Below are 20,177 nucleotides of genomic sequence, written 5' to 3' on the forward strand. Positions count from 1 at the left end.
TGAAGAGAGGGTCTGAAATTAAAATAATATAAAAGGACATAAAAAAGCTACCAAGACCGAAAGAAACCTTCTTGATATCTATGTGACTCCCCATTAATCAGATTGTTAGAAAGAGGATTTAAGGAGTATAGTTAAAAAGAAGGAGTTTTGTAAAGACTATACAACGGGAACAATAGGGTGGATTTCCAAGATGATCCCCTCACAGGGTCATATTCACAAAAGTTTACACATTCCTATTAAAAAAGTTCACATGCTCCTATTTGATCGATTTTTCTACATTTGGCAATGAGCATCAATAGTCACCTCCTCCAGGTCCATTTGTTTGCTCTTTCTATTGTTTAAGCAACACATAGAATGAATTATTTAATTTAAAACTTTAGTATACAATAAAAGAAATTAATTAAGACGAGTGCAGGTAAAGGAAACTATAGACAGATGTATACAAATATGTTACACATTATGGAACTGTCAGTCAACCTCCTGCCTTCCCCCATCCTCCACACCTATTGGGGATGAGCATAATTTTAGGTAAACTCAGTGTCAGTCCTACTTCTTCATTATCTTTATCTGTCCTTCCTCAAATTATTCCCCTCTTGGATTCCAGACTGGTCCTCACCATTGGATTGTGTGAACCCAAGACCATATACCCCCACAGCTTATCGTCTGCATGGTCGTGACTTTATTATTTGGCCGTCTTTGTGAACGTGATCTTACTATTCCACCATCTTCATCAGCACAACTTGACTATGGCCCAGAGAGATAAAAGTTTACTGTTTATTCTCAACACTGTTTGAAACCCTCACCTCAAAACCCTTGCCTGGCTGTGTCCACCAATCCTAAACCGTATCGTAATGCATTACCCAGTTTTAGTCGAGCCTGCAAACAAAGACTTACCTTAAACCAAACTACAAAACCCTCATAAATAGCCCAACATTGCCCTCCCCCATCCAAAACTCTATCAAAACTTTGTCAGAGAGCTTCCTTACAATGGTAAGCAACAAACTCAGCAACAGGTTATTTTGGTAGTATTTTTAGGAGCCAGCAAAGGACAATTGCAAGCCTTCTTAGATGGAAGCCTTCCTCCTTAGTTTGATGATTATGTATAAGAAATGCATGTATATGTGCAATTTGATCCATAATAAGACAGGTTTTTATATCTACTGCTAATTGGACTGCTGCTTTTTACTGTTTCTCTCTCATTACTTTCATGCCTCACCTTATTGGATTTCCTGTAAGGTTTCTTCTTACTGCTGTTTTCCATGGACTTTCCTTTTGTTCTTCTGGGATGCAATGAGAGGTCTCAGGCGTGCCACGCATCTAAAAGACTACAACCTTGAACCTATGGACACCAGGTGACAATTCACTAAAAGTGATCACAGTCCTCCAAAGGACCCTTAAACTCTCAAATCTCTCTCTGGTCACACTGGCTACCCTGGCTCCAGGGCTTGCACCCATGTGGAGCCATCCTGGCCAGTCCAGTAAGGGCCGTGTTGGCTCCACATGAACTGTTACGTCTCTACAGATATCATTACTCAGACAGCTGTTTAGCTCCTAAGGTCAAAGAAGCCCTCCTAAGAAGAACTAGACTGGAGGACAGAATGAGACCTTTCAAAGTTTTCCTTGCATCTTTGAGAAAAAGTAGAACAAATAGGAGATTTAGGCCCTTGAATTTCATTTACTATTTGAAAACAATCCAAGTTTAATCTTGCAAGTTAGTGCATGCACATTTGAGTGGCTATATTTATGCTATTATCATGAAGTGCTTTCCCTTGCCTAAACAGCAATTATGGAGAAACAGAGCATTTGTTTTTAATATCTGATAAATTGAGCCCAGTATTGAGTTTATTTAGTGCAATAATAACTCAAATAAATGTTTTACTTGGTATGTACTACTCGCCAACCATAATTACTTATTAACAATCATCTTAAGTAAGTGGGCTTTACACAGGTATGATAGTTTTGATATCAACTAGATTATATACCTCTTAGTGCATCTTATAACCCTTTATTTTCCCAGTGTAGATAGTATCTTGTGTATAGTAGGTGCTCATGAAAATGTTTACATCATTATTTCCCTTCATCATACTTTCTCAGGCACTTGGGCAACTAACCCTGGTTTTGATGAGCCTACTACCTGATGCTTCTGTCCCTGGCATGACAATTTCCACCCACTGACTTTTGACAGGTGCCAAAGGAAGTCTGTAAATAAACCACATGATAACAAAGCTTAAAAAAAAAAAATCAGTGCTTTGACCTTATACAAGTGTTGATATCACCTTAACAATTTTTCTTCTCACCATACTGTTATTTCTGTCTCTTATCTAATTCACAGACAACCTAGCAACCACAGATTGTAACATAAGGGGTTGAAATAAGTAAGGGAATAAGGTTGCTGTAGAAATGGAGGAAATGTTTCAGAAAAATGTATTCTCCAGAAGCAAAAAAAAAAAAAAAAAAAAATTCTCAGAAAGCCCTCTATCAAGGGAACATCTGATCTCCTTATCTAGGAACAGATTAGAACTGTTAATCTAGTTTCTGCCTACACGTGACCTTTTTATGGGGGGAGGGGTAATCAGTATAATTTACCTCTAAGGTTCTTTCCTATTCTAAGCCTGATTCACAAACGGAGAGGGGGAAAAAAGTGGAGCCCAACACACCAAAATTTAGGATTACCCCACCCTCTCCACCTAAAAAAAAACAAAACAAAACAAAAACAAAAAACAAAAAACAACAGCAACAAAAAACATCCTCGCCCTCTATTTGAATTTCCATTTCTAAGATGATCTAGTTCTGCAAGGAGAAAACACGGTGCTGGGTGCCAGTGTAAGCGAAGGTGCCTGCTGTTCTTGCTATGAGGCTCCATGGCAGCCAGAGCAATGCCTGACCCACTGGCTTCAAATCACTGTATAAATGCTGAGGGACTTTGATCTCTGTCCTTGGCCTAGAGGAAAACAGACTACTGTCCAGGGAGAGAGATTGAAAAAGTGGACCAGGCCCCGCGGCAAAATTTCAGATGCAGGGGAACGCTGGGGTAAGCAGGCTTGGAGTCTCGTGTTTATTCTCTGTGACTGAGACACAGCTGGCTTTGAATAAGGACATTAAATATACAGCACTATAGTCTGGTCTCAGGCCCGGCCCCTGCTCTGTGGCACTCAGCCATTCGTCTCCACCAGCCAGGCCCTGGCCCTGGTTTCGGCGACACAGGGAATGCCCATTATCAGCTCGCAGTCACACCTGTTAGGTGTTTCTCCACTCTGTGCCTCCGCCCGAGCGAACACCTCCCGCCCGACCGGAGACCGGGTGCAGAGAGGGAAAGGAGGCGGAGGCGCAGGGCCCGGCCTTTGCCAGCAGACCCCCAGGGACTGAGCGCGTTGGGCTGGGGCGGGGAGGGGCGGCTGCAAAGGCGGGAGAGGTCGCGACAGGCGGAGAGGGGCATGGGGAGGGCTGGGAGAAGAGGCGTCGCTGCTCGCTGCTCCGCTCCCAGAGCCTGCAGCAGAGGCGGCGTGGCTGAGCCGCGGAGGAGATGGGGTTTGCACCGGCCTCCGCATTTCTCCTCGCAGTCCCGGCGCCTCCGCCCCTCGCTGGGCCGCGGCTCCTATTAGGCCGCGCAGGGTGAGCGCGGGCGCCGGCCGGCGGCACCTCGCCGCGTTCTGGAGCCGAGGGCGCGGTGGGGCCGCGGCGGGGGGACTCCACGAGCCCGGCGGCGCGCGCGTTCCCCGAGTGCACCAGCTCCGGCTGCCGCTGGGCCGCGGCCGGGACGGAGCTCCCTGCGCGCCCCCCGGGGGCCGGCAACGGCAGGGAGGCGACGCGGGTTTCGGCCCCTCCGCCCTGCAGCTTCGCGCTCCCGGCGGCGGCGGCGGCGGCGGCGGCGGCACGGGCTCCGGCGCCCAGGCAGCCTCGGAGCCCATGGCGGGCAGCGACACGGATGGCGAGAGTCCGGCGCGGAGAGGCGGCGCGGCGCGGCGGCCGGGGACGCCGGGCGGGCGAGGAAGCGAGGCTGCCGCTGGCCGCCCCGAGCCGCTGTCCACTGCTGAAGAGCCGGCCGAGGGCGCCGCGCTGCCCGCCTGGATGCGCCTGTACTTCTACGGGATGCACGGGATCACCCTGGACGTGCTCGTGTCCTCCGCGCGGCGCTTCGCTCGCAGCCCCGACCTCCGGATGCTGGGCTTCTCCTCGCCCTACGGCTGCCTCCTGCACGCGCTCACCCACTTCGCCCTGGAGAAGGTCTACCTGCAGAAGCGGCGCTGCCCCAGCGCCTTGGTCTTCGATTTCCTCCTCTACCCCTCGGCGCACGTGGGTTTGCAGACCCTGGCCGGCCAGGCGCTGCTGCTCAGCCTGGGCGGCGGGCTGGGGGGCACGGGGGCGCTGGACCTGGCGCTGCAGTACCTGCTGGCGCTCTACCACTCGCAAGTGTTCCTGGAGCGATTCCTGCGCTTGCGGTACCGGCAACAGCAGCAGCAGCAACGGCTGGACGCGTCCCCCGCGCCTCCCGGCTCCCGAGCCCCTGCGGCAGCGGGGGGCCGGCGGCGGCGACCCCGCGGCCCCAGGGGCACCGAAGGGACGCCCAGCCGGGGATTGCCGGACCTGCTCCGCTTTCTTTTCTTCGGAATGCACGGCTTTTTGGATGAGATCTTCTTCACCTTCTTCTTTAACGTGCTAGGGCAGGGGGACGGGGCAACCAGCGGCCACACGTCGCTCTGGTCCTTCCTTATGTATGGCAGCTGCAGTTTCGTGGTGGAAAAGCTCTATTTCTACCTTCACTACAGTCGCGGCTGGAGCACCTGGCAACGGGTGCCCATCTACGTGATCTTCATCTATGTGTGGGAGTTGTCTTGGGGTCTGGGTCTGCGCACCTGCGGCGCGTGTTCCTGGGACTATTCTCACTACCCGCTCAATTTCATGGGTCTCATCACCCTCATGTATTTACCTGGTTGGATATTCCTTAGTGTGTACCAGGACCTGCTTTCCAACGTGTTGTGGCGTGTGCAGTACTTACCAACTAACTAAGACCGCCCCCCACCCCCTAAAAAAGCCTCTGGATTCCCACGAACGAATGCAATTTGTTTTTACACCTGTAAAATGGAGTGGGGTTTTTCTAGCCTTTTGGTTTTTATATGTTTTACTAAACTCTTCCAACATGTTTCATTCGATATTTTAGTTTTTCTGACTATTTGGAACCTATGCATAATACGATACTTTGAAATATTACTCGAAACATAACTCAAAGTACTAAGCTCGTCAATATTTTAAAACCCTTACAAACCCAAACAACAAAACCATTAATTATATCTTAAGATCGGAAAGCTGTAGTATTCACTTATTTGGGCATAGGTGAGTGATAGCTACTAATCCTTTTCATTTTTTTTTTTAAGAATAAATTCTTCATATCAGAGACCAGTGATTTTTACAAGATTTAGCGAAATTTTCTGAATTAATGGTGTGTTTACTTTCTTTTAAATTTTACTCTAATTCCTTGCCATATTTACCACTGACCGCTGAAACTCAGTGTCTTGTACTTCTGAAACTCCAGTTAATAGATCTTAAAGTGCCTCCTCTAGCGCACAAGTGAAAAGAAACTAACAAATGTGAAAACACATCCTATGAAATGATATTTAAATAAATCTTTTCTAGCAACTCCGACAGGTGACACTGTGTTAAGATATTTGATCTCCATCCTGAAAATGTTTGCTTTCCAATGTGGGTTAGCCTTAAATGCCAAATGTGTTAACGTTGATCAGATCTGTGTTATCTGTGGCTTACATTTTTGTTACTGTTCAATAATGTATAATATTCACCTTACACGTACATCCAAGAGCCAAGGGAAATTACACCACCCTCAATAGTGTTCTAACTCAAGAACCCTTTCCACTTGGAGCTTCAAGAGTAGAAACAGTTCCTTGGAATAAAATCAAGCTGAATGTTCACCCTAATTGCATTAGGCCTAATTGTTTTTGTGGATACAGGTATGTGTTTTCAGCACACTTCTGCCATGGCTCACTTGTAAACATTTTTGTTTTTCTTTTGGGGCCCACCACAGAGCTCTTGGGCCAAACCTGATGTGTAATGCACATTATAGATCAATGATAGCTTTTTGGTGACTCATTAGTGTTATCAACTTTGGAACTTCCAAAGTTAAATGAAATGATGTAAGAAGTCATGTCTAATCAATTAATGTACTTTCAGGTTGTTTGCTGTTTTTATTATACTTAGAAAAGACAAGTAGAATTGACTCAGCCAAGAATGACTAATACCTTCTCAGTTTTCATTACAAAGATAATTAGGAAAACTTACAGTGAACAAATGAATAGTTTCCTATTCAAATTATTAGCTTGCTTCTGCTATAAAAGGGAACTTCTTTCTGTTCTCAAAAAATGTCTGCTATGGCAGTAAAAATGAATATGTATTTAGATTTGATTAAGTCATACTTGTGTGAATGTTGTATTAATCCACTATCTGAGGTTGTGAGCTAAATTATAAGTAATGCTATAGAACCACCCCCACCTGTGAAATGGATCATGTCAAACTGATTTCTTTTAGCAGTCGGCGCTGAATAGAAACTGTTATAAGTAAGCCAAATGTTTGCAGAGAGTAAACATTTATGACACTTGGTCACGGACAAAATATTTCTGAAAACCTGGGGAGAAAAACGTGTCAATCTAGACACTAAAGTTAGGCAGATGCCGAACAAATATTGGTAGTTTATATGTGACACATGGGCACAAATCTGAGTTAAGTGTGGCACCACTCTGCACCACCTTCCCGTATATACTTAACCAAATCCGTAACCTCTAAAATTCTTGCTACATGTATATATCACGCCCTTCTCATGCTGCTTCTCAGCCATGGCTACCTGTTTACCAGCATTCTCAGGGACAGAGTCTGCCAGGAAGTGGAAAAGCTCCTATTTTTTGCTTGTCTGTTTTGTTTTTAATGGTCATCTTATTTTAAGGAAAGGTCAAAATTTTCATTCATCAATTCATTCAAGAAATAGTTACTGAGTACTTGCCTGGACTCTGCAGATACAGCAGTGACCCAGTGCAGACACAATCTCTGCTGTTAGGAAACTCACATTCTACTGTTTTGATTTATATGAGATTATCCTGATTTTCAAGGCTACTGTTTTAGTAATAGGCTGTGAGAGGCAGTTGTTATGAGGGCTCTGATCCGGCCAGTCCCTCGATTATCAATCCATCATCTCTAAAACAAAAGCCCTTAACAGTCCCTCTGCTAGTTCTACAAAGAGCTTGTTGATGTGTATTCAGGAAATGATATCCTTTCTATGAACGCAGCTATGAACGCAGCACCTTCCTTTAAGTCTTCTCATTCCCTGTTCAGTCAGCTTCTTAAACGTGGTGTTTTGCTACAACTTTAAACCTTCAAAGACAAAGCAGAGAAAGGAAAGAATCATCCCATCAATTTTGTTACTCATCAGTAGTTCAGATATAGAAATGATAAGGTAATATGACAATAGTTAATATTTGAGAAGCACTTACCACCTTCCAAGAACTGCTCTATTATATGTATATAAAATCTTAAGTAAATATATACATGTCCTTATATATTTTAAATGAACATACATGAGTATGTCAGATATATCTTAAATAGATATATATATATATATATATATATATAATCTTAAGTAAATTTGTATATCCATATATATCTTAAGGTAAAACATACATATCATATAGGATACGTATATATACATATATGTACACACACGCACACTCACCCGTTTACTTAAACCTCTGACAACCTTCCCTTTACTGATGACGACAGTGAATCTGAAGTCCAAAGACATTAAGTAACTGCCCAAGTCATACAGCTATTGAGCATTAGACCTGAATCCAAGTACCCTGGACTCCAGGGTCTGTTCTTAATTAACAGTAACCCTGTTGTGCCCGTCTACTGACCACAGCGATGTGGGTCTTCTGTGGGTTTCACCTTACAATCTGCATTGCCCTTCCCTCCCAGTATCACAGAGGCAAAGAGCTGCGGAAAAGCCAGGCACTAGCAGCAAAAACACTCTTTCATGTGCCTTCTTATTCCATGGAAAATAACAAGGGATCTAATACCACGATGCATAACTGACAATCAGCCTAGTTCTAATCCCCAAATGATAGTCTTTATGTTCGAGCAGAGCCCTGAAATAGAGTTCCTCATTTGAAATGAGATAATCCTGAGTATAAGAATAACACACCGAAATGCAAGCCACCTCACGTCACAAGCTAGGAAAAAACACATGTAATTATTGCTGTCCATTTAATACAGTACTCAGAATGAGAGACGCTGTAAGAGCTAAATATCCCACAAATTTAAATTACATTTTTTGCTGACACATTTATTCTGAATTCACTTAAACACCTTCGAGACTAAGAAAGTTCTTAACAGAAAAATCATGGGGAAAAAAAAAACGAGTAACAAATACAGTTTTTGCTCCAGTTTAACTTACAACACAATGCTGAAATTTCTTACAAGTTGGGTTTTAAATTTTAAATTAATTCTATTTGGGCTCTGAATCTAAAAAGAAATATAAGCTTTTAATTGTTTCATATTAACAATGAATTCAGAGCTTCACAAGGACTCCAATAAGGTTGATAACCCATTTCAATATTTCACACATTTCAATGACTCAGTGTACTTAACTTTGAATATTTAATATTTGACATTTCATGTTTCATGTAAACAAAACACATGAAAAATATGACCTGTCCTTTGTTGTTTAAGAAACATTTCTAATTGGTTAATTCTACCCCCTTTAGGGGAAAAAAAATTCTACTATTTTTAAATAGTCACTGATGACATAATAGATCTGGTTCTGTTTAATAAGGATGGTGAAAAAGAATTTTGTTAAACTGCTTTGGTTCTTTTTCTACTTCCAAAATACATTTTAAAAAATCAATATTCTTGGAAAGGAAGTTATACTCATGATACAGACTCGAAGTGATAAATAAATCATTGTATTGTAATATCTAGAAGCATTTTAATAAAATCAATTTTTACTTATATTAAAAGGCATTAAAACCCTTTACCTTTTTAATTAATTTTAAATATACTATATCCAATATAGTTTCCAACAGTGCTTAATGGAACGAAGCTCCTTTACTGAGGGAAAGTAAGAAGAAACATCCTGCACCTCCTTCCATCACACACATGCCTCAGCTAATGCTGAAGGGAAAGATGGTAGTAAAAGATGTTTCTGTTGCGTTACCAGAGATTTTTTTGTTTTGTTTTTTGTTGTTTTGTTGGGATTTTTTTTGGTTTTTTTTGTTTGTTTGTTTGTTTTTTCCTATTCTTAGACTTGGTACCAGAGGAACCAACAAAAACAGTAATTGTCTGTGTGGACCTCTATTTACTAGACTTGGACTCATTCTTATTTTTAACACTGAGGCATGGAGCCATCACACAGGCAATGGCTTCCAGACACTAGCAACTCAAATTGTAATTAACCTGTGATGTGTAGAAATTTTTTCTTAGAGATTGTTTTCTCTTAATATAAAGAGGAGATAAATATAGAGAATATTTTATTTAATTTTAAAATTCTTTTTGCAGAAATGGTCAAATAAATTATCAGACAGTGGCAGGGATGGGGGTTGCTGGTCTTTCATATACAGAAAGGTTTAATTTTCATCTTACCTCTTAGCAATTCTGTTAGAATCCAAAAGTCACATGTACCCACTTTCACTTGGGGGAAAAGAAAGTATCTTTATCATGACTAAGGGGAATTAAAGGTTGAAAGAAACCATGAAGCCTTCCACCCAAGGGGCAGGAATTTCTTACATCTCTGACAGATGGTTTCTCAACTCAGCTTGGAGTATTCAAGACAGTTTTGTCTTTTTCATGCAAAGACTACCTGAGGGGAAAGCTGACAATAGCTGAGGTGATAAACCCCACTATCCATCAGGGAAGCTAATATATACCATTTGTCCTGCTTGTGTATCGCAATGAAACATTTTTTAAGACACTTTTTTCTCTTTATATAAAATAAAATCAACGTTTCATTCTTTTAACACGATACTTATGATCTACTTGCCATATCTTTTCAGATGATGTTTCATTCACTGAGTCTAAGCAGCAAGGCTTTGAGAGCATTGAGAGTAATTAAAATTACTTTTTAAAAATGGTTCCAGGTATAGAAATAAAGGAAAAGGCTCAAATAGTAGGAACCCTGCTTGGTTCCTTGGAGTCTCAACTTGGTTCAATCCAGGAAAAGGCTTTGGCTGCTGATAAGGTCTACAGAATATCAACTGGGGGATTTTCCTGGTAGCTTTCCCTGGCAGACCTAAACAGCTGCATCAAGAAATGAATTGAGAGGCCATAAGTTTTATAGAAGCAAATAGCTAGCCAGGAAGGATAAAAGATGCCATGGATCCACTCTCCCATCCAAAATAAATAAATAAATACATTATATTTACAATATTAAGGAGAGAACTAACCATACTTTTGATGGGATTCCAACAGACGTTTATGTTACATACAAGATATTTTGTTAACATTATTAATATCCATGATAAATATAAAAGTAGTCTCACAGGATCTCAAATTCAGAGCTTTTAATGTTTGAAAAGTCATTGTTGGGGAAAAATAATATTGAGAGGAAAATGCAGAAAATTTATATCATATCATTTTGATTACCCACTAACTTTCAGGAACAAAAACTAAATTAAATATGCTCTTGTACATTTCTGAAGGAGAGCTATTTTAGTTTTAATCTTTCATTAGAAACAATGAAAGATAAGAAAGAAAAGTAAACTTAAAAGTTCCTTGGAGTACATCAGAACAAGTGCTCATATTCCAAGTACTTAAAAGCAAGAAAGAGTTTAGCAAAATTTATCATTGTACTTACTCGTAATGATATTTTTAACAAACAAAACAGAACAGAAACAAAAGAATAATCAAGGCAGAAATAGAAGATGTAGTGAAAGGAACAGTGTTCAACAGTCTCAGAGAGCCCATGAGTTACTTTTCTATGGCTAAAAGAATTCAGATTTATGAATATTATTCTAAGTCTTTGTACTATGTAAGATTTAAATTACAAAGAAAATTTGATGGCTATGAAATACTGCACATTCTAGGTTTGATTGGGTACCAAAACATACAATTTACTTTGTTAATATTTAATTAATAAAATTTCTGAGTTTACTTTTTGTATAATGATGTTATTGGACGTGCTATAAAAGTTTTAATAATGTGTCATCGAAGTCTACCCAATGCACAGGTAAACAGTCTACAACTTAAATCTAAATTGAAATTAAATTTAATACAACTTAAATCTAGATTGAAATCTAAAATCATGGAAGTTTAGAGCTTGAGGAGATCACTAAAGTTCATCTAATTCAACTCCCAGCCAATAGAATAGTTCCGTCTAGATCATCTTTGACCGGTGTCCAAATATCCGATTCCAAAGATAGAGATCATTGTACTTATTCAGACCTCCCAGGCCAAGCTGTTTCTTTGTTTTATAGCTTTGGTTACTAGAGATATATTTCTTTGTTTTATTACCTACTTTGATTTAGACACCTTACTCCTGCAAATGGGGAACAGTAAGCATTGTTAGCTGTTTTAGCAGCTCAGTCACATCATCGTCTCAATTGAATTTTCATTTATCTAAATAGTCTTAAGTCTTTTTTCCAGTCAACTGCCATTAAACCAGGGATGTTCTTTATGCCCCTATACATTCATATATAAAAATAATTGGCATGGATCTGTGCGAGTCCCATCCTCCATGACTGGGCCTGAAAGTAACTTAGAGAAAAATGAAGACGAGTGAAGAACAGAAAAATTGCCAATGAATTCACTCTTCATTTATTTGGCTCTTCCTGCTTCCCTACTGTCTTCTTCTGCGAGCAGACATATGTCATTCTTTGTTTTCTCAACACTTACAAAAGAACCTAGCACAGAGCAGGTACTCAAAACATTTTTTGTTGATGAACTTATCTGAGTTCTCATTTCAGACATAATTCAATAGTGGTAACGTGTGATTTCAACAGACACTTATTTATGGAACATAAACAAGACCCAATAGGTGCCTAGAAAAAAGGTGGAAATTGCTTCATTTTCTCATATTCTTCCCTGCTCTGCTCAGCAACACTTTTGCCAGGCACAGAACTCAGGTCATTCTCTAAGAGAGTTTAGCTACCTTACAGTTTTTGTTTCTTTTTTCCTTTGTAGGCTATTTAGAGAACAAAATTATTCCTTTTAAAATTATTTCCAAAATACAAATTTTAAAAAAACCTGATGTGCACATGAATAGTTGGCAGTACATATATTACTATAAGTCACTCCCCTAAAGGCTGATTAGCTCAGTTTGTGGCTTATTGATGCCTCTTGATTTTCATTGCTTTTGCTGATGACCTTCTGGATTTGGGCAACTTTTGAACAGAGAAAGGAAATTAAAATTCAAAATTAGTTAACTTTAGAAAATTGCTGCTAGTGGCAGGTGGTAAATATTTATGTTATATTCCCTATGAATCTGATTGACTTTTTGATATATCTCCAACCCTAAATATTATTGACAGACTGTATTAGTCAGGGTTTTCCAGAGGAACAGAACCCATAGGAGAGGGATAGATAGATAGATAGATAGATAGATAGATAGATAGATAGATAGATAGAATTATTATAAGTAATTGGCTCACACGCTCATGGAGGCTGACAAGTCCTGAAATCCTCAGGGTGAATCAGCAGGCTGGAAACCCAAAAGAGCCAATAGGTAGCTCCATTTCCAAGACAGGCAGGCTCAAGATCCGGAAGAGCCAGTGTTTCAGTTTGAATCTGAAGACAGGAAAAAAAAAAAACGTTTCAGCTCAAAGTCAGGAGCAATGCCTTTCTTTCCAGAGAAGGTCAGTCTGTTTATTCTACTCAGGCTTTCCATCAATTGGATGAAGTCCACCTATATTAGGAAGGAAAATCTGCTTTACTCCGTCTATTGATTTAAATATTAAAATCATCCAAAAACACCCTCACTGAAATATTCAAAATAATGATTAAACCAAGTATCTGCACATCACATGGTCCAATCAAGTTGACACATACAATTAGTCAGTATACAGATCAAAGCATTTGAACCACAGGAGTAAAAAAGAGCATAAGGAGAACTGAGGATCATTCATTCATTCATCTATTTAACAAATATTTAAATGTGTACTGTGCGTTCATAGGTAAATAAGACAGACAATTATTTTTTTCATGTAACAGAGGATATAGAATCTACAACAAAAGTATAAGTGATACAGAAAGATGTTGTTGGAGGAAATGATGGGGCAGCCACCTAAGCTGGAGAACATTGTAGGAGGGTTCTAGACGGAAGGTCCAACATGCTCGACGTCCTGGCAAGAGTAAGAATCAGAGCACTGAGAAACACGGAGGCCATTTTGCCTGGCTGAGGAGAGTGGTGGAGGCAGGAGTGAGACCTGAAGCCAGAGGGACCGACAAGAGACAGGCCTTAAAGCCTGATGGCCGTGGTAGAGTTTGGGAGACCATTTCCTGAGCGAGTTGACAAGTTACACAGGGGTTTCAAGCAGGCAAAGGACTGCATTTTAAAGCCAACCGCGATCAGAGAGGACAAGATTGAGATAGAGAAAGACCAGTTATGAGGCTGTTATACAAAACGTGAAACACGATGGGGGCTCAATCAGGACTGTGACGATGGAGATGCACGAAAATGCATATGTAGATTTGAGAGATATTAATATTTAAGTGTCTGAATAGACTGTGTGTGGTGATAGGAGGCTGTGCAGGTTGAGAGAGAGAAACAGGCCAGAAGCGAATGAAGACTCTTAGCCGTGAGGACCTCTGAAAGTAAATGAAAAGAGGAAGCTGCAAGAGACAGGGGAATAAGTGGTCAGAGAGGCCGGAGATCCAGAGAATGTGGTATCCCTGGCAACAGGAGAGAGAGAGAGAAGGAAGGTGTATTCAGTGTCATCAAATTCAGCTTAAAATTAAAGCAAATTAAGAACAGAATCAATGACCATTTAAAAATATTCAGGAAGGAGGACTGTAGACATGAATGGGAGGATGCAAATTAAAATAGGAGTGCCACCTGAGAAAAATGATGACCAAGACGTGAATGCCTTGTTTGTAATGTTTAGCTGTATGGCAGATAAAGAAGACTGGCTTATAGCTAAAGAAGGGGAAAGATTCAAGGAAGATTTTTTATCTCCTAAAGTGGGAGACTTGTGGGTATATAAATGTTGGTGGGAACGAGCCAGGACAGAGGTTGAAGGTACAAAAGAGGAAGGGGATGTAAGGTCTCAGATTAAAGCGTGATTAGGATCATTGATAACTACTGACTTTAATGAGAGCCTGTTTGTTTTTAAGCATGACATGTATCTGTTTGTTTAATTCTCACAGCGACCTGATGAGGTAGGCTATTATTATCTCTGTCTTTACAGATGCTATTACTGATACACAGGAGAGTTCACCATCTTGCCAGGATTTAGACACAGGCAATCTGGATCTCAAGCTGCATCCTCTAAACACCTACCCCGGCAAGTGGGAAAAGGAAAGGATAGAAAGGGGGGAAAAAACCCACCCGGGATTGGCATTGCACTGCATTTGCTTGCTCCCCGGCATATGCAATCCAATGAAGCACATGGAGAAAGCTTCTGAAGTCACTTCTACTCCAAGAGAATTGAAATCCATATGCAGTGACTAACTTCTGTATTTTTGACTTAATAATTCATTCATTCAGTAAAGATTTACTGAGCACCTGCTATATGACCAGCAATGAGAATGCTCTGGGTTGACAAAAGGAGCAAGTCTGAAATGGACCCTAACCTTGATACTCTATTGGATTAGTCAGCTCCAGCTGCTGTAACAAAATACCGGAGACTGGCTGACTTAAGCAACAGAAATTTATTTTCTCAGTTTGGGAAGCTTGAAGTCCAAGATCAAGGTCTGTCAGGCTCAATTTCTGGTGAGAGCTTTCTTCCTGGCTTGCAGATGGCTGCTTTCTTGCTGTAGTCCTCCCATGCCAGAAAGAAAACAAGCTCTCTGGTGTCTCTCCTTATGAGGATCTCCATCAGATCAGGACCTTACCTTCATGACCTCATTTACCCTTAATTACCTCCCTAATGGCCCTATGTCCAAATACAAGTACAGTCACCTGTGAATTTTGGGAGGACACAATTCAATCCATAGCACTGACACTCTTTTAATTCCCACAATGTCCCTGTATGCTTATTGTTGGTGTTGGTGGTGTTGTTATTATTATTATTATTATTATTATTATTATTATTATTATTATTCTACAGATCATAGATGAAGTCAATGAAACATATCTGCCACACAGCTAGTAAACGACAGGAAACAGACTCTATTTCAGCCTTCTTTTTAGGCAACATACTTTGTTTCTCAGAAAGGTCAAGGTTGTATCCTTAGGGGAGAAAAATATCCAAAAACAGAAGGAAGGAGCATCCTCTTAGTTTTATCTTTCTAATGTTACATAATCCAATTGTCATTGGTTTCTGTTCTCTCTAGGGATGAGTTTTATTTTGTCCATGCCTAATTTTAACTTTTCTTAGTATTGCTACACCGATTTTTTAGGTGAGCCACTCCCCATTTTATTTTTTTCTTCAAATTCTGTCTACTTGTTACTCAGAAAATTAGCTCTCTGGAAACATCTGACTGCAGACACTGTGTCTCCAGGACTTTCTGAGAGCTGACACAGAGACTTTAGAGGACAATTATGCTCAGAGCCAATTCAACATGGAATATATTTTTAAATTAATGTTTAAAATATTTGACTGTGGTACTCAAGACTACAAAATCAATTTTCAATTTATTATAACTATTATTGGGTAACCACATTTCCATTAAGTTTATAGAGTGTTTATTTCCATTTCAAAAACATGAATTCCTAATATGATTTCTAGGTGATCTCTAAATAACTCGAGATATGCTTATCAATGTGATGTTTTATTTTGGGGACATAAAATAGAAAACAGGGCATTTTGTTTTCTTAGCCAAATTAAGGAATTTTTTTTAATCCAGAAAAGTCTATATTACTTTGAATGCTGCATGTGTTCCTCATGTCACCCCCAGTGTTAGAAATCATCAGACTTCCAAAAACCCTAAAAATAGTCTAGGTGGAAATTTGTTGTTGAAGCAGATTGGTGGATCTTTGGAGGGTAAATAAATGGCAGATTTTAGATTTTTACCACACACATTATATCTTTGGGATAATGTGATTATCTTAATAGTAAATAATTCTGTTAAGTGTCAACTTGTTGCCCCCAAGTAGTCAAAGGAAGTTGATAAAAACTTCTCAAAATGGAAAAGATCAGTGATTAAAGTTAGCTATTCAAAATGGCCGTTCTACAAACCCACTTTCTTTCCCAATACCAAACTTTCTTGAATGGGCCCATTCACTAAAGCAGTTAACTGTTGATAAATAATTTGATCAACTTTACTCTCTCCCAGTGCTGTCCAATAGAATATTCTGCAGTGAGAAACGTGCCATCTCTGCACTGCCCAATATGACAGTCACTAACCACGTGTAACTACTGAACAACTTGAATATATGTGGCTAACGTACCCGAAGACCTAAATTATGAATTATATTCTATTTTAATTGATGTAAGTTAAATAGGCACATGTGGCTAGTGGCTGCCATTTTGAACAGCGCAGCTCTATTCCATATGTATTTGCGTTCTAGAGCTATCTTTAAAAAGTACCACAAACTGGATGTCTTGAAACAACAGAAATTATTGTCTCACAGTTCTGGAGTCTAGATGTCTGAAATCAAGGTGCTAGCAGGGGTGTGCTCCCTCTGAAATGTATAGGGAAGAATTCTTTCTTGCTTCTTCTCATTTCTGGGGTTTGTCAGCAATCTCTGGCATTTCTTGGCTTGTAAAGGCGTCACTCCAATCTCTGCCTCCATCATCACATGCCATCTTCTCTCTGTGTGTCTCTGTGTCCAAAATTCCCTTTTCTCATAAGCACACTGATTATACTAGATTAGAGCCCACCCTACTCTTCTGTGATTTCATCTTAACCATTTATATCTGTAACAACCTCAGTACCAAGGTCACAATCTGATGTACTTGGGGTTAAATTTTCAACATATTTTGTGAGGGGCATAATTCACCCCATAAAACCATACTTTTTTTTTTTTTGAAAATTGAAGAAATATTTTCTTAAGCTATTTAATATCATTAAAGTTACTGAAGGGCTCCCCTCTTAATTAATTCTATGATTTTGTTTGCTTTACTTTAATTTATATTCAAAATATATCAGTTGAAAAAGAACAAAAAAAAGAAGAGGAAAATATTTCAGTTGAGTTCGGTTGAAACAAAATTAAAATTTAATTCAGGAAAGAAATTCCAGAACAAACGTTGTTTTAAATATCTTAGAATAACTCAGATTAGTGGATAAAGTGTTCTGATATCTAAGGACTAAGTAAGACAAGAAAGTATATACGATTATTTTGAAATTTCAACACTTTTAAGTTGAGAATTAATTTATTTAATTCCTCTTCTCTTGAGTTCCCTGGAGCATCCTGAAATTGTTGTTCCTTGTCCCCTAAATTAGCACTTGAGAATAAAAATCTTCACATTCAAATAATCTTGAGAAACTCTGATTTTAATAAAATCAAGAAGCTTCTTTACTGTAGAACTTGTCAAAGATTCTATTAACTAATATTCATTGTGAGCTTCCAAGAGCTTGATAATAATATGCAGTGTTTCCCCAATTTTTTGAGTACAGAACAGATTGATTTCTTAACTTGTGTTTGTTTTGCCTTGTGTTTTGGCTTCTCGCAAAATACACTTGGGAAAACATTGCCCTAAATGTATTCACTAACATTTGGCCTATCCCGTGATTCAATCTAATCTTCTTACTGTTGGTAATTCTACAACAAAAGTACTCCTTTTACTCAGGATTTAAATTTATTCAAAAAAAAAAAACAAAAAAAACCCAAGATTTAAGAGTAATTTAAATTCTTCCTTCTTGTGTACCTAATATGCAGTCAATAATCAAGTTCTTTGAACAACTGTGGCATATACCTGAAACTGATATAATGTTGTATGTTAGCTATATTTTTAATAAAAATCTTAAAAAAAATAAAGTCTTATCACATCTCCTTTGAAATTATAGGTTATATTCATCTGTTTTGATCCCCTCAGCTTCCACAGGAAGTAGAAATCTAGCATAAGTCTTATACTTCACCTCCCTAACCCCAATTTCTATACAATTCAATCTGTCTAAACTAATCTTTCTTAAATGCCAATGTCATCACATTGAAGGAGAAATTAAAGCATCTCTTTATTAAACTTCATGGAAAAATAATTAGTTAGCTACTATTAACAAAGTGTTCGCTGAATGCCTAAGATTGGCAATTATGGCTTTGTCATCCCTCGGTTTATCCTGGAGCTAGAGTAGAACAAAGACAGTTTTCTGTTCTCAAGTGCAGTAATAATTGAGTTAGATAACCAACTGAAGTAGATTTAACTAACACTGAATGCTAAATTTATCTTCAAGGGAAGGAAAGAATGTCTTTATGGACTTATGTAGTACCATCTCATTAAAATTGGCTTCTGTGATTACTCAATAGATTTGGCTATCCTGAGATAACAATAAAAATAAAAGATTCTCAAAGGCATTATACTAGTGAATTATGGAAATACAGTATTTATGTAAACAGGTGGCTAGAAACATCAAAAAGAGGACAATATCAGGAGCTACACCTTTCTATTCTAGAGCTGATACCTACAACTGACTTTGAGTAAAGCAGCAGCATCTGTCATATTAAATTAACAGTTTATTTTTAATGTTGTTGCTTTATGGTTTGCTTTATATTAGTGGATAGATTTGTTTCAGTTTATAGCTGTGTAAGAGCTCTAAATGTAAGTTTCATTGCTGGTTTTGTTTGTGCATTATTTAAGCAACTTTATAAAAATTATATCCATGATCATTTTTTCTCTCTAATGGGAGTATGTAATACATGTTTCAGACACAAAGTTCTGCAACTTTCAGTTTTGAAATAACCTGTTTTGTAGAAGAGCTTGGTACTTAAAGCTGTATTTTTATCTAAACAAACCATGAAAATGGTGACAGATGAAGATACACCTGCATGTCTGGCCTTCCCTTAACACTATAGAATGGTCTTCTTTTTTTTTCTTTTTTAAAGATTTTTTTATTGGGGAAGGGAACAGGACTTTATTGGGGAACAATGTGTTCTTCCCAGGACCCATCAGCTCCAAATCAAGTTGCTATCCTTTAGTTGTGGAGGGCACAGCTCAGCTCCAAGTCCAGTCGCCATTTTCAATCTTAGTTGCAGGGAGCACATCCCACCACCCCTTGTGGGAGTCGAACCTGGCAATCCTGTGGTTGAGAACACGCGCTCCAAACAACCGAGCCATCCGGCTGCCTGGGAACTCAGTGGCAGCTCGTTGTCTTCATTCTAGTTGCAGAGGGTGCAACTCACTGGCCCATATGGGAATCGAACTGGCAGCCCTGTTGCCCAGAGCTCATGCTCTAACCAACTGAGCCACCTGTCCGCTCCCAAGAATGCTCTTCTTAACACCATTACATTTCTTACTCTCCTTATGAAACTGGAAGGAAATTGGAAAAAATGGAGAATAAAAGAATCAAAAGTATAAGCTGTAAGTTTAAAATTAAAGCAGAGTCCTCTGTATCCGCTTATAGTAAAGCTCTTAGGAGACCAACACTTTGAAATTCAAATATAAGTTTCTGTGTATTTGAAGGAAATGAGGTAAGTGCAAGTTTTGCATATCAACTGGTGTGGGTGGATAGGAGTGAAAGGTACAGGGTAAAGAAACAGTAGAAAGTGCTTTCCCTAAATCTGATGGCGCTATGAAGAATCTCATCATCTTTCATCTCTGACTTTTTAAGGCCTTTCCTCTGCTGTTGGCCTGCTACTCTCCCTATCTGGCCCCCTGTCCCCTTGGTTCTCTCTGTAGAATTCACTCACCTAGATATGGCACCAAACACTTGGGCCTCCACCATGATCAGTTACGGTTTGATTAATGAATGACCTTCTCTTGTGGAATCAGTCCCTGTTGGCATGTAGATAAATTCAGATTTAAATTAATCTTACCTTTTTTGTGTGAGCTCTTTGAATTCTTCCCTTATTGACCAAATAAATGGTGATATAAAGTTTTCACGCAGAGATTGAGTAGGTAAATTTAAAATTGAGCCTCTAAAGGTGTAACTGA

The 20,177-nt window shown here is 39.5% G+C and overlaps 1 protein-coding gene across 1 annotated transcript; it reads left to right on the forward strand.

Moving 5' to 3' along the window:
• Positions 1-3,818: 3,818 nt before the first annotated feature.
• TMEM229A (transmembrane protein 229A) lies at positions 3,819-6,494 on the forward strand. The gene has a single exon (XM_033099169.1). The coding sequence runs from the start codon at positions 3,907-3,909 to the stop codon at positions 5,005-5,007; it is 1,101 nt and encodes a 366-aa protein (XP_032955060.1). The 5' UTR covers positions 3,819-3,906; the 3' UTR covers positions 5,008-6,494.
• The last annotated feature ends 13,683 nt before the right edge of the window (positions 6,495-20,177 follow it).

Source organism: Rhinolophus ferrumequinum, chromosome 26 (assembly GCF_004115265.2).
Source record: "Rhinolophus ferrumequinum isolate MPI-CBG mRhiFer1 chromosome 26, mRhiFer1_v1.p, whole genome shotgun sequence".
NCBI classification, from domain to species: domain Eukaryota; kingdom Metazoa; phylum Chordata; class Mammalia; order Chiroptera; family Rhinolophidae; genus Rhinolophus; species Rhinolophus ferrumequinum.